Source organism: Bos indicus x Bos taurus, chromosome 8, assembly GCF_003369695.1.
Source record: "Bos indicus x Bos taurus breed Angus x Brahman F1 hybrid chromosome 8, Bos_hybrid_MaternalHap_v2.0, whole genome shotgun sequence".
Lineage (NCBI taxonomy): Eukaryota > Metazoa > Chordata > Mammalia > Artiodactyla > Bovidae > Bos > Bos indicus x Bos taurus.
This window is the reverse complement of record NC_040083.1, coordinates 9,656,473-9,669,759: the sequence shown is the minus strand read 5'-3', so window position 1 is coordinate 9,669,759 and position 13,287 is coordinate 9,656,473. Positions and strand designations below refer to the sequence as shown.

General features: G+C 40.4%; 2 protein-coding genes across 14 annotated transcripts in view; one reads left to right on the top strand and one right to left on the bottom strand.

The window, feature by feature from the left end:
- The window catches only part of INTS9 (integrator complex subunit 9), a 127,128-nt gene extending 122,961 nt beyond the window's left edge, over positions 1-4,167 (bottom strand). Inside the window, exon 1 of the mRNA XM_027549012.1 lies at positions 4,043-4,167. Within this exon, the coding sequence (XP_027404813.1) occupies positions 4,043-4,051 (9 nt within the window). The 5' untranslated portion in view covers positions 4,052-4,167. The remainder of the gene's footprint in view (positions 1-4,042) is intronic.
- Positions 4,168-4,530: 363 nt separating this feature from the next.
- HMBOX1 (homeobox containing 1) overlaps positions 4,531-13,287 on the top strand; it is a 192,620-nt gene continuing 183,863 nt past the window's right edge. For 4 of the 13 annotated variants that reach the window (XM_027549016.1, XM_027549017.1, XM_027549025.1 and 1 more), the window contains exon 1: positions 4,537-4,853. The gene's annotated coding sequence lies outside the window, so the exon portion shown is untranslated. Of the gene's footprint in view, positions 4,854-13,287 lie in introns of all 13 variants that reach the window. The other 9 variants (XM_027549015.1, XM_027549013.1, XM_027549014.1 and 6 more) reach the window with 3 other exon arrangements.

Here is a 13,287-nt window from a genome sequence, read left to right as displayed (position 1 = left end):
GGTTCCTCTGTCCATGGGATTCTCCAGGCAAGAATACTGGAGTGGGTTGCCATTTCTTTCTCCAGGGGATCTTCCTGACCCAGGGATGGAACCGGGTCTCCTGGATTGGAAGGTGGATTCTTTACTGTCTGAGCCACCAGGGAAGCCCTATTACATATACACAAATACAAAATTTTCCTTTTAATTCGTTACTCACCTTGGTGTGTATATATATATATATTTTGCCTTAAGTATAAAAGGTTTAATCTTCAGAGTCACCATCAGGACTTAGAAATGGCCAAGAGTAAAATATCCAGTTTAATCCCAGAGCACAACTGAACAGTGGTCCGGCCTTATGTCAGTTTTCAGAGCTCAAGGAAAACATTCTCAGGGGAAAAAAACCCCATCATACTGAGGTGGTGACAGAAAGGGTCTTTCTAAAGCTTGAAATGACATTACACCACAGAGACACACGAGGGCGCTCTAATCAACTAGCAAGGAGAAACACAGAGCTAGTGAAACCAGGTTGACATTTTAACAATTGTACTGAAAGAGGTGAATTAAGTCCTGGTAAAATTATGTTTGTTATTTACAGCAAGCCATCTTCTGCTCCTGATCCAAAGTTTGAGAAGTCAAAAGGATTCTGCAAGTCTTAAAACTGCAAGAAGAATCCACTGCTCTCAGATCCAAGGTAAGGATTAAGCACATCCCTTCCTAATGTTTGTTAAATTGACCTTGAGGCAGGATTTGCCCCTTTCAAGCCAGTCTTTTCTTTCAAATCTACAGTTCCACTTGGTGGTTTACCTGTCCTCAGCTGGAAGTGGCCCATGAATCCATTTCTTTGCTCCATCTGCTTTCTTAAGAAAAATGGTGAGTTGTAAGTTTGCACCTCTCCATCCCCGCCCCAAGCCAGTAGTAATGAAAGAGCATTTTGTACAAAAGGAGCCCAGACCACTGAAGAAAGTAACTCACGGCCTTATTGAGGTTTTAAATTCATAAAGACAACTACAGCATATAATTTTCTCCATCAAATTCAGAGTATAGCATAGAGCGAGCGTTTAAGTGACCTTTCTTTCAGATCTTTAACAAGAGAACAACAGAACTGCAGAAAGTCCTGGATTCTGAGGCAATCAGGCTCATTTTACTAAGGATCATCATTTATCTTAAAATCACATTCAAACTTTCGTCTCAGCAAAATTACAAATAATTCCATGTCATCGATCCTTGAGGTCAAATTCAATAGTTAAAATGCAAAGTATTAAAACTTTGAATGCCACGGGTATACTGTGGTTGTATAATACATCCTTATTGACTGAATAAACTAGAGGATTCTCTCCAGCTCTGGAACTATCTACAGGAAGCATGACAAATAATTCATTTTTGAACTGCTAGTTATTTTATTCACTTTAACGTTCATCTATTTGAATGACTAAATCCCTGGCCATGATGTTTCAAACTTGATTTCTGTCAATGAATTTGGGTTTTTGTGGGGGGACGGGGGCTCCCAAAGTCTTTTGTTAAAGATCCTGGTGAGTTCAATTTTCTATGCTTTGCTGAATTTGGCCATCAGGGTATACCCAATTAGGCTCAATCGATACTAAAAGGGGAATAGGCTCTAAAACGTGCTAATTTAGAGGATATGTTTCTAATTTTCCTGTTCTTTTCAAAGTTGTCCTGATTAATTGAAGATGAATTTTCCTCAAATAAAGTTGCCTGATATTACAAAGAAAAAATGAAAGTGTTAGTCACTCTCAGTCATGTCCAAATCTTTGCAATCTCATGGACTGTAGCCCACCAGGCTCCTCTGCCCATGGAATTTTCCAGGCAAGAATACTGGAGTGGGTTGCCATTTCCTACTCCAGGGGATCTTTCTGACCCAGGCATCGAACCTGCATCTCGAGTTGCCTACACTGGCAGGTGGATTCTTCACTACTAGCACTACCCGGAAAGCCCAACGGTATGGGAAGCATGACAAAAAAGAAGTCCAACTTGCTGTCAATGTTTCTGAAACCACTTTGCTGTGCTGAAAGATACTCCTGTATTATAAATCATCAAGTACCAAATGAGTTTTAGTTATTAGGTGGATGAACAATAAAGAGGGAAGGAGTAGAGATAGAACAATTCCTCTTCCTCTCAGGCACTTTATGGTTCTTAAAGGAGAAAAGATATTTCTACTTTTTCCACGTTTTCACATCTCTAAATGAAGTAAGCAGGAGAATTTTATAAGCAAACCAAAGTATAAGTAAATCAAACCCTAACAGTGATACCCTCAGCAAATGAGTTGTTACAGGAGAAGAAACCTGCTTCCCACTTGCCTGCCTTCGCACCACACACATTAACCATGATTTATCTTTTATTGACGAAACATGGTCTGTGTTTCAACGATTTAGGTGCCAAGCTCTTTGGCTTCTCTCAGCTGAACCTTCTTCAAGGAAGGCCCGAGCCCACTTGACATTCTTATCAGTTCAAGAACTACCTTTCCAAAGGAGGTGTATCTGACTCCCCACACACCCCCAGTATCCTCTCAATCCCCAAACCCTGAACATGATGACTCCAGTTCACCCAGATGGAGGTGAATTATAATTTTTTCATTACTTTGTATCTTCTTCATTAGATTGCATGCTTCTTTAGGACAAGGGTGGTGACTTTCAATTCTGCATTTTGAAATGTTTGGAAAACTGATGCAAAAGCAAATTGACACTCTCAAGGTTTACTGATCTGTGTGCCCTTCTTCTAATAGAAACAGCTTTAGATAGAGACAGTTTTAGAACTGAATCCACCTTTCTTATGTTCTCTACGGTCTCAAAGAACAGCTGACACTGTGCAGAGTATATATGCCTGTACCCTGTGTGGGTACGTACACACGTACTTTGCAAAAGCATGCTCAAATAATTAAGAGAAACCTTTTGTTTTTCCTCAAAAACTTCAGAAAGTAAAGCCTGACAATACCTGGCTGCAGGAACATGACTTTTAAAGCCTGAGAAACAGCATCTCACACCTTCTCTACTCAAATTATGCTATTACTAATTCCAATTAATTAGTTGGAGTGAATTAATTAAACCTGTGCACACTGAGAATAAAATGGCTCAAAACAAAAGCCTGAGCAGCTTTCCTATAAGCCAAGCGTCTGAGTTTTCTTTTTTTTTCTGAGTTTTTTAATGCAAAACTTTTCCAGGTATCCTGGCATGTTCCATATAACCTTAGCTCACGCAGTCCCTGCTGCTGCTGCTGCTAAGTCGCTTCAGTCTGTCCGACTCTGTGCGACCCCATAGACGGCAGCCCACCAGGCTCCCCCGTCCCTGGGATTCTCCAGGCAAGAACACTGGAGTGGGTTGCCATTTCCTTCTCCAATGCATTAAAGTGAAAAGTGAAGTCACAAGCTCAGTCGTGTCCGACTCCTAGCGACCCCATGGACTGCAGCCTACCAGGCCCCTCCGTCCATGGGATTTTCCAGGCAACAGTACTGGAGTGGGGTGCCATTGCCATTGCCTTCGCTCTATATTGTAACGCCATGTAACAGTTCCTCTCAGCCCATCTTATACAAAGTTTAAGACTCAAACCATCCAAGATCACACTCTGACTTCGACCTCCTTTGAATGATCAAAGGCAGTTAGGAGTCTATAACAGAGAATTAAATAAGAGATTAAGATCCGCCTAGAATTTTCCAAACTCTGTTCATGTTACCAAACCGTCTCAACAACTGTAAAAAGGAACGCTTAATCAAGGGTCAATCCCGTGGAAAGCAGTGTACCAATTATAACACTCACGTGGCAGCTGAGAAAAAAATCAACCCTGGTTCGTAAAGTCCAACCTTGGTCCGTATGTGAAGAAAGGTGACAAGATTCAGTCTCTTATCTAACCAAAAGGGCCGCGCCAAGGGATGAATTACATCTAGCAGTTGTGAAGGGTCTGAGTTGGAATTCAAACTCAACAACATCAGCTTTCCTTGGTTCACCCCACCTTCTAGTTTCCTGCCACCCCTCGTCCAAGACGGTTGCCTTCCTAAGGTGGAAACGACGAATTCCAAAAGGATATGCCCTCCGATCTAAGAACGGGGACTCACCAGTTTCATGCTGGACTTTTCGCCGGTAAGAAGCAGTTCCTCGACTTCTCAAACCCAGAAAGCGTCTTCCGGTTCAATCTCCGCCACGGCCCCGCCGAGAGCATCGCGGAACATGCAGTCTTTTTTCCCTACGCCCGTTTCCCGGCGCATCATGGGAAATGTAGTCATCTCTCCGTGCATCATGGGAACCATGGTCATCTTTCCTTTTCCTCTCCTCTTAGAACGCCTCCTTCCGTCAGCTCAAATTCATCCGCGCCGCCAATTCATCCTCCGTCTTCACCCCAGCATGATATCATGTCCCTCATCTGGGCCCAGAATCCACGGTATTCTGGGATATGTAGTTCCTACGGCTCTGGCGCCCCTTTCCCCTCCTCCCTGTGGGAAGACGCACGGGCGCGGTACTTGCCGGGAACTGTAGTTCCTTGGGGCCTCCGGACGAGAGTCTCGCACCTTTACTCAAGGGAGGCAAAAACTACAACTCCCAGGGCCGCCCGGTGGCAGCAGGTGGGAGCGGGGCTGTTGATATCAATATGGCGGTTGTCAGCCAGACAAAGACAGTCAGTCTGATGTGATTGAGACAAGGGAGGTTTTTCAGGGGGAGACTGGGAGATAGGGGCCTCCCCTCCCCCTTCTCCTCTTCCTGCGCCGGCCTCAACCCCTCCCCAGACCCCTCCCGACGGGCGCCCCACGCGGAAGACACCCCTCCCCCTCCCGTTTTCCCCTCCTCCCTACCTCAGACCTCAGCCCTTCGTACCGGGACGTTGGGGAGGGGGCTGTGCCGGGCGGAGAGAACTCAGCAAAGCATTCTGAGGTGAGTCGAGTGGTTTGGAAGCCTCAAATCTCTCCAGTCTCTTTCCTCACTTCTTTCTCTTCACTTTTTTTTGGGGGGGGGGGGTTGTGGGTGTTGGGGGAGTAAGTGAGTGGGCTGGGGATGAGTGTCTTAAGCGGCCCAACTGAGAGGAGGGAGGAAGCGGGGGGTTTCGCGGGGGTGACCCGAACGCAGGGTCTGGGGTGGGGCAGTTTGTGGGGGCGGTAATTGAAAGGCGTCCGGTGCTCCCAACTCTTTTCCCCTGGTTGCCTCCCCAATGGGCGGAAGGTTTGAATCCTGGAGGTGGGGTCTCCAGTTTGGAGTTTGGGAAAGTGTGAGGGGAATTTGAGGTGCGTGGGTTTGTTTGGGGTGCAGAGCTGTATTTGAAACTGGGTGACGTGCACTCGGGCGATGGGTTAGCCTTGAATAAATGTCTCTGGAGAGGAAGTTCGGGAGCCGGAGTCGGAGCTTTTAGCTGGGCCTGGGCGGAGAGGCGTGCGCGAGGTGCGGCTCTGGGACCTCTGGGCTAGCGGAGCGGCGCGGGGTGGCCGCGGGGAGCAACTCGTTTGTGTCCCATCGGCGGCTCACACTCCTCCTCCCCTTCTCCCGGGACCCACCTCCACCCCAAACTCAAGGCAGGCGCCTCGGAGAGATGAGGTGCGGTAGAGGTGGCTTTTTGCATCCTCAAGTTGGTAGCTAGGTGGGAAAGGAAGAGTGTTCTTAATATTTTATTCCGGAACCGTGTTTTGGTTACACTATTGGGGCTACTTGGAAAGGAGTCCTCCACCCATCCTCACCCCGAAACCGTAGGTCTCGTTGGTCGTCTTCGCCTTCCATAGATGAAACATTACTTAAGATTCGGGGGCGGAGGGGTGGGGGTCGGGAGTGCCCACTTGTGTACGCGACCCTCTGTGTCTGCTGAAGACACGGAATGACTGTTGTGTATCCTGTGGTTGGGTGACTTATTTTCGTAGTAGGAAAAACTGTTGGAAATTGTTGAGGGGGGTGCGTGGGGACTCGGTAAAAGGCGCAGCTTGTGTTTTTCTTCTACCCCACCCTGTTCTGCCTCGCATTTGGCTGAAAGCTGGTATGGAAGCGAGAGGAAACATTGGGTGAGTGAAGGGGAGAATGCACTTGGCATTACAAATACTGTACTATGGAAAGTTGAATGATGGTATAGAGTGATTACCGTTTTTATTTACCCTGAAGCTTTAAAAATCTTACGTATCATGTAGGGTAGAGTGATGTGACTAGTTAATTTCTATGGGATCCTGCAGGTGTAGAAACCTCTGCCGTCTCTCTCTGCCTGCCTGCCTGCCCGCCCGCCCTCCCTCCCTTCCTTCCTTCAGTGCTTCGTTTCTGTTCTGGCATGGTACATTTCTCTTCTTTGATGGACATGCTGCCTCCTGTGCCTGTTTCTTTAGTTGGTTCTATGTGGTTGTGCTTTTAGTGGTTTTGCTGTAAGATGCATCTTTCGATGAAGAGGACCTGCATTTGTTTTTAATTTGCATTTATTTCTCAGGTAATTATCACATCAAGATTGTAGTGCTTTGCGTTAAACTTATTTTAAAATTGCACAGCTGAGTTAGATCTAGTTGAGTTAAGTGTGTAAGTCAAGGTTGGAAATTTGAATTCTGATTTCCCCCCTCCCCCCCGAGTTTCAATTGGAGTTACAAAGGGAAGAGGATTGCAACATCTCTTGTTTCTCACAGTCTTTAATATTTAAAAACATTACACCAGAAGAATTAACATAATTTGTACTTCTTTCACCGGGAAATGTAAGTTTTTCAATAACCATTCTTTTGTCATATATTTTTAGTATAATGAACTTTTAAATAAAGAAATTGGCATAATTTGTCTTTTCGACTGCTGAGAATTTAATGTATTTACATATTTGGCTTATCAGTTCTTGAACCTATCAGTAAAGGACCTTAGATACTCTAAAAACTGGAAGTTACATCATATGTAATTATATGGTATGTTTTATAACCTGTGATTTGCAATTTCTGTGGTTGGTCATTTACACAGATAAGCTGACTTGTAAGTATGAGGTAGCATATTTATTTAGATTGACCTGAATAGAAAAAAAAGAATGTGTTTTTTCTAAATCTCAAACTTCGGATATACAATGTGTTGATACAAAGCTGACTTTTTAGTTTGTTATTAACTAGAATTTCCAGAATTATTTGTTTTAATCTTCTATTTTAGCCTGAAATATTACCTTTGCAAAAACTGGAGAAATATCCTATATAACTCCATATAACAGTGTTTTTCTGCTTAAAGATATTCTACTAAACAGTGTCTTTAAATGTTCAATGATTATTTTATAAATAGAAAAACTAAAATGTTTGTTTAGAGTTGGAAAACTTTAAAGTATAAGAATATATTCCCTTCCCCCTACCCTCATGTCAGATTTTGGTTTATTCTATGGAAATGCAAAGTTACTTACTGAGAAAAGCATTCATTAAACTTTTTCTGACTAGTGGTTTGGTTGAAGCCAAATATATCCCTTGCATTGGATGGGGTGATTCTGTTGCATTTCAGGCACTGAGCAATAAAATGATGTAAAGCCTTTACTGCAGGTTAAAGCATAAAACATTCTCAGCATGTGGAAGTCATATGGTTTACGAAAAAAGTAGAAAATCAGGGCATTGGTCCCTGTCCAGCTTAAAATTTCATCTGGTAACTGTGAAAGAGACACATTTATTTAATATGATTACTTCTAAAAATATTGCCTATATAATGAGAAGTTGAAAATTCAAACTGTTTTTAACCAATCTGTTGCTAGTTTAGTGTACGGCGTGCTGTGAATACTGTGGTTGCAAATGTGCACCAAGGAGCCTTTAGGGGTCAGCTTTATCTCAATGTCTTTAGCGAGGCTTCATTTTTCACTGCTGTCTGAATAAATTTCAGTCTTCTTAGCACAGATCTTAGTTGAAGCATCTAATTGAAACTTAGTAGCTTGGTATTGGTAAGTTACAAATATATTGCAACAAACCTTTCCTTGGTTCATGTTTTGAAAAAAAAAGAAGTAACCAGTTTATGGCAGTTTTTATAGCAAGTATTGATTGGATGGCATTGCTTGTTCCTGAAGATATTAAACACACTGGGAGTGTTTGTGCTTAATTTGTTCATTTTGGATCTTTTGATCATTATAGTGAGTCCATCCCACTTTTAATGTTTCAGGTGGTTTCTATGTTCCCTGTAAAACCATGTTTGCTTTTTCTATTCATTTCTTTGCAGTTCTTCTGGTATTTTTGTATGCAGATCTTAAAATTTGACTTATTTTTCTTGGGTATTAGAAATTTATCCTAGGATGTCACTTTTCATAAGTGAAAATTGGTATACTCTTCAACTTTTAAAAAAGGCTAACATTTATAGATAAACTTTAACAAGCTCAATGCAAGTGTGCTGGATTTTTTCATTTTGTGTATCTGCTTTATTTAGGTTTTTTTTTTACTTCCAGGTTTAATTTTATAGCTCCCTTTGCTGTTTGGCTAAATTATTCTTTGAACTGTTGGCGTTTACTTCTCAATTTACTAGAAGTTTATAAAAAAAGCTCTTTGAGTGGAAATCACAGGTTGTCTGAAGTGTCATATATGTACATTCACATATATAAAGCACCTTTATGTGTGCTTTTGTATGAAATTGGTATATACCTATCAGACATACAACCCATAAAGAAGAAATCTGAACCACAAGTAACAAGCTTTAAAAAACTCAAGCTTGAAATCAGAGTTTGCACCACCACGTTTGTTCACATTATAGAAGTTATGGAGATTTTTAGTGTTACTGCAAATCATGATTTTTGCAGATTCTGCCAAAGTCTGCTTCTTTCCAAAAGAAAGCTAGTGGTATTGAAAATTTTCTCAAAATAATATTAATATGTGATTAAATTCCTAGATGCAGCACCCCCCTCTCCCCTTATCGGGTTACTCACTGGTCTTAGGTACCATCCTAAGTAAAAAGTACGAAGATTTTTTTCTGAGTGATTCGGTCATGTAAAACTTTTACAGTGAGCCTGTTTAAATATGACCCAATGTTTTAGATAACTTGTTTTTGTTGATCTTAGATGAAATGAATTGGAAATTTACTAACATTGTTTTGGACACTTTCCAAGAGCATTTAGTTACTGGAAGGGCCTGGCTTTAGTGTTGTTTTTACCTTACAGTGGTAATAAGGTTGAAGTTATAGTAAGTTTTTTCAGTACATTTTTTCATTGTTCGTTATAGTACATTTGTACATTATAGTACATTTTTTCAAAATGTAATATTTTACAGATCCTTGACTTAGACTATAAAAATAGTGGGGTTTTTTTTGTTTGTTTGTTTGTTTGCATTTACAGACAGAAGAGAAAAACATAATTGATTTAACTTTGAAGTTATGAGTTGTTTTACTTTTTTTGAATCTCAGGAGTTATCTGCAGGCCCCTTCTAAGTGATAAAATGATTTTGATCCATTTAAAGGGCGTTTAGGTTTTCCTTAAATTTAGAGTGCTAAATATAAGAATGTTTGCTAAATCTCACAAACTCTAGCTTTTCTGTCCATGTTCAGTGATGGTCTGCGTGTGGTTTTATAGCTCTCTTTACTGTCTGCATATTAAACAATTAGTGTGGAGTTGCCTGGTGGCAGTAATTTTAAGTTATATAGTTACATTTTTAAAAGAGGATAAAGTCAGATGCTGTGCTGTTGTTGAGAAGAGGGTGATTTAATACTAAACCTTTCTGCTTTAAGGTTTTGATAAAGTAACAGGATCATTAAAATGTGCAGCTTTTGGTTTGGGCCTGGTCAGTGAAGGCTTAGACTCATCCTCACTCTCCCTTTTCTAATCATGAAGTCAGGCTGAATTTTTCTCCTTTGTATCTGTCTATTCACTTGTTTTCATTCTATTGCTATTCCCTTAATTCGGGTCTTCGTCCTTTCTGTCTTTCCACAGCCCTTCTTAACTCATCTTCAGGTTTCTGGTTTGGTTTTTTTTTTCTTTCATCCTTATGCTCCCACCTGAGCGATCTTGCTAAAATAAAATGTGAATTTGCTTGTTAGTCATACTTGGCTTATAATCCTTAATTGGCCCCTTAGCCCTTAGGTAAAGGCATATTACCATTCAACCTGTTCCAAATCTTGGCTCTGCCCCATCCTAGCTGTGTGACCTTCAGTTCCGTTCAGTTCAGTCGCTCAGTCGTGTCTGACTCTTTGCGACCCCATGAATTGCAGCACACCAGGCCTCCCTGTCCATCACCAACTCCTGGAGTTCACTCAAACTCACATCCATTGAGTCAGCGATGCCATCCAGCCATCTCATCCTCTGTTGTCCCCTTCTCCTCCTGCCCCCAATCCCTCCCAGCATCAGAGTGTTTTCCAATGAGTCAACTCTTTGCATGAGGTGGCCAAAGTACTGGAGTTTCAGCTTTAGCATCATTCCTTCCAAAGAACACCCAGGGCTTGATCTCCTTTAGAATGGACTGGTTGGATCTCCTTGCAGTCCAAGGGACTCTCAGGAGTCTTCTCCAACACCACAGTTCAACAGCATCAATTCTTCAGCGCTCAGCTTTCTTCACAGTCTAACTCTCACATCCACACATGACCACTGGAAAAACCATAGCCTTGACTTAGACGGACCTTTGTTGGCAAAGTAATGTTTCTGCTTTTCAATGTGCTATCTAGGTTGGTCATAACTTTTCTTCCAAGGAGTGTGACCTTAGGCAGATCATTTAATCTGTGCTTCAGTTTTCTCACCTGTTGAGTGGGAAGAACTAGTCCTTACTTCATAGGATTATTGTGAGCTCTTAGAATGATGTCGACATATTGTAAATGTTAACTATATCGTATTATACCACATATTTTATGCTCCTTTTCCTGCCTTATATTTTATCATTACCAATCCCAGACCCTATGGCCTTAGCGATCGATGCCAAACAAACCTCTTTAGCATAGACAGGGTTGGGTGTTCATTTGTGAGAGCTGCAGCTGTTACTAATGTCTTCAGAAGTAAAGAATTGTGACCTTTAAAGTATTATTGCTATGTTTATGCTTCCATAGTCTGTTGCTGTGACTTCTGTTTTTTCTCCCAAAATAAAAAGTAATATTTAAACCATAGCCTAATTCAGGATACAATTTTAAAATTCACTTTCCTAGCCCCATTAATACATGCTTAAGTTTCTTACCTAAATCTCCCCCTGTTAATCTAACTTGTTGTCTCATAACTTCAGTGAAGACCTATTAACTTTGTGTAGTTTTCTTCCACTTTCCCCATCTGTTCCACCCCCAGAAATCTGAATTCTTGTTCCATTTCAGGTAATGTATTTTCTTTACATTGCAATTGGGACAGTTGAATACTTGCTTTATATGATCTGGAAGCCACGTTTTAGACAGACATCTGTTTTATTTACCTGCTGATGTTTATACTTGAGGTTGGGTGGCTCCACTGCTTCAAGTTGATTTTCCAAAGTGGTAGATGATGCATATATGGTGATTTATATCTGTAACCCGTTTCTCTCAAGGAGGAGAAAGAATGACTTGTATTTACCAAACTGAGTCTCGTAAGGATAAATGTTACCCAAACACCCTGTGTCTAGAGGACACAGGGTGACAGCTAAGGTATCAGTTCAGACTGCAGAATGTAATTTTTGTAGGAGGCTATATTATGACTGTAGTTTGCAACCACCAATTTAGCCAGCATTTGCCTTCATGGAACATAATTGTTAACTATGGGGAACTTGAAAGTAGCTATTCCAAGTATTAACTTTATCTGGTTGAAAATCCATTTTCTGGAATCAAAGGTAGCCAGCCTATGTTTAGTTTTATATTATAGCTGTTTAGAGCCATTCAGGTCAGGAATAGTTGTACACTTTGTTGTCTGAGGATGACCTCTTTGTAAAGATGGCATGGTCTTATTTGGAATACTGTGTCCTGCTTTTCAGTAAACTCACTTTGCTTCAGATGTGCAAGTTCTAAGGTTAAATATAAATTTGTTTTTGAGTTTTTTTCCCCCTCAGAAAAAGTTTCTTCCTTCAATAAAATGTAATAATTAAAAAAATACTGGTTGCATTTTAATGCAACACAGGCATCAGCCGACTTGATCATCTTTGGTTAAACAAGATATTGTTGATGACTGCCAGCGATTGATTACTTCTCATTTTATGTTTCTTGGTTGACAGCATTTCATTTAAGTGCCTTTACTCTGTTACTGACAGTGAAAGTTTGTATTACCTGGTTAGGTCTCAGTTTTCCAGTCTGTTGAATAGGGGATTTAGGTTAATTTTTTAAATATATATAGTATTTTTGTTGTCATTGATTAAAAGCTATCCATTTACTTGTTTATTTTTAATCTTTAAATAATTACAGGTTCATAGGCAGTTGAAGAATAGAGAGGGCCTGGTACCTTTCACCCAGTTTCCCCTCCTGGTTACATCTTACATAACTTTTGTGCAGTATTAACACCAGGAAATTGACATTGGTACTCTGTGTGTGTGTAGGTCTTTGCCATTTTAGCACACATGTAGAATTTGTAACCGGCACCACAGTCAAGATGCAGAACTCTTCTGTCACCCCAGAGATTGAATGATCCCTCTTTATTCGTAAATTTTGTTGTGTTGTCAGTATAACTAAGAGAAAGATACCAATTATTGGATCAGTAATTTCGCTCTTGCCTTTTGTAGTTTGGAAGTTCTTTTGGCATATCTTGAAAGTTTTTATGGAAAATTCCAATTAAACTTTCTTATAAGAATTTAAAAATTGGCAAGCTTTTCTTAATTGAAGATTTTTAACATCAGTACCTGTTAAACTATTTTTAGTAAAAGGTAAGAATAATATTAAAAAATTCTATAAATTAAAAATTTCTGTAAATCAAATGTGTATGATTTAAATGCATTCAAGGCTTAAGTGATATTTCTTGCCACAGAGGATGTATGCTAGAATCAGTATTGGGTAAACAAAATCAGTTATTCTAACGTTAGTCTAGTCTTTGACGGTGTTGACGCAAACTTGTGGGATTAATTGATTATGAGCTCAATTTTAGTTTTATTTGGATTTGTTACAAGGGAATTCTCTTCAAAGGTTCAAAGATTGTTTTCAGAGAAAATACCTTAGAAGGAAAAAAGTGGTAAAGATACTTTTATTAGTCTAGGTACAAGAAAGAACCATCAGGTTAAAGACTAGTTAAGGAGCTGGCCTTTGCCTCCCCTTTATCAGCTGTGTGAGTTATAAAGCCTGTCTTCAAAAATGAGGCTGTTAATCCAACGTATCACTGATTATTACAAACCTCAAACAACAAAGGTCTGCTTTAAACAGGCTTATAAAATATTTGCAAATATGTTAACAGAAAAGATATATCATGTGGTTTTTGTCTCCTGTGGATTTGAGACAGTTTCTTGGTCCACACTGATATTTGCTTTGAAAACATCAATTAAATTTTAATTTGTTTCATTGGTAAGAATAT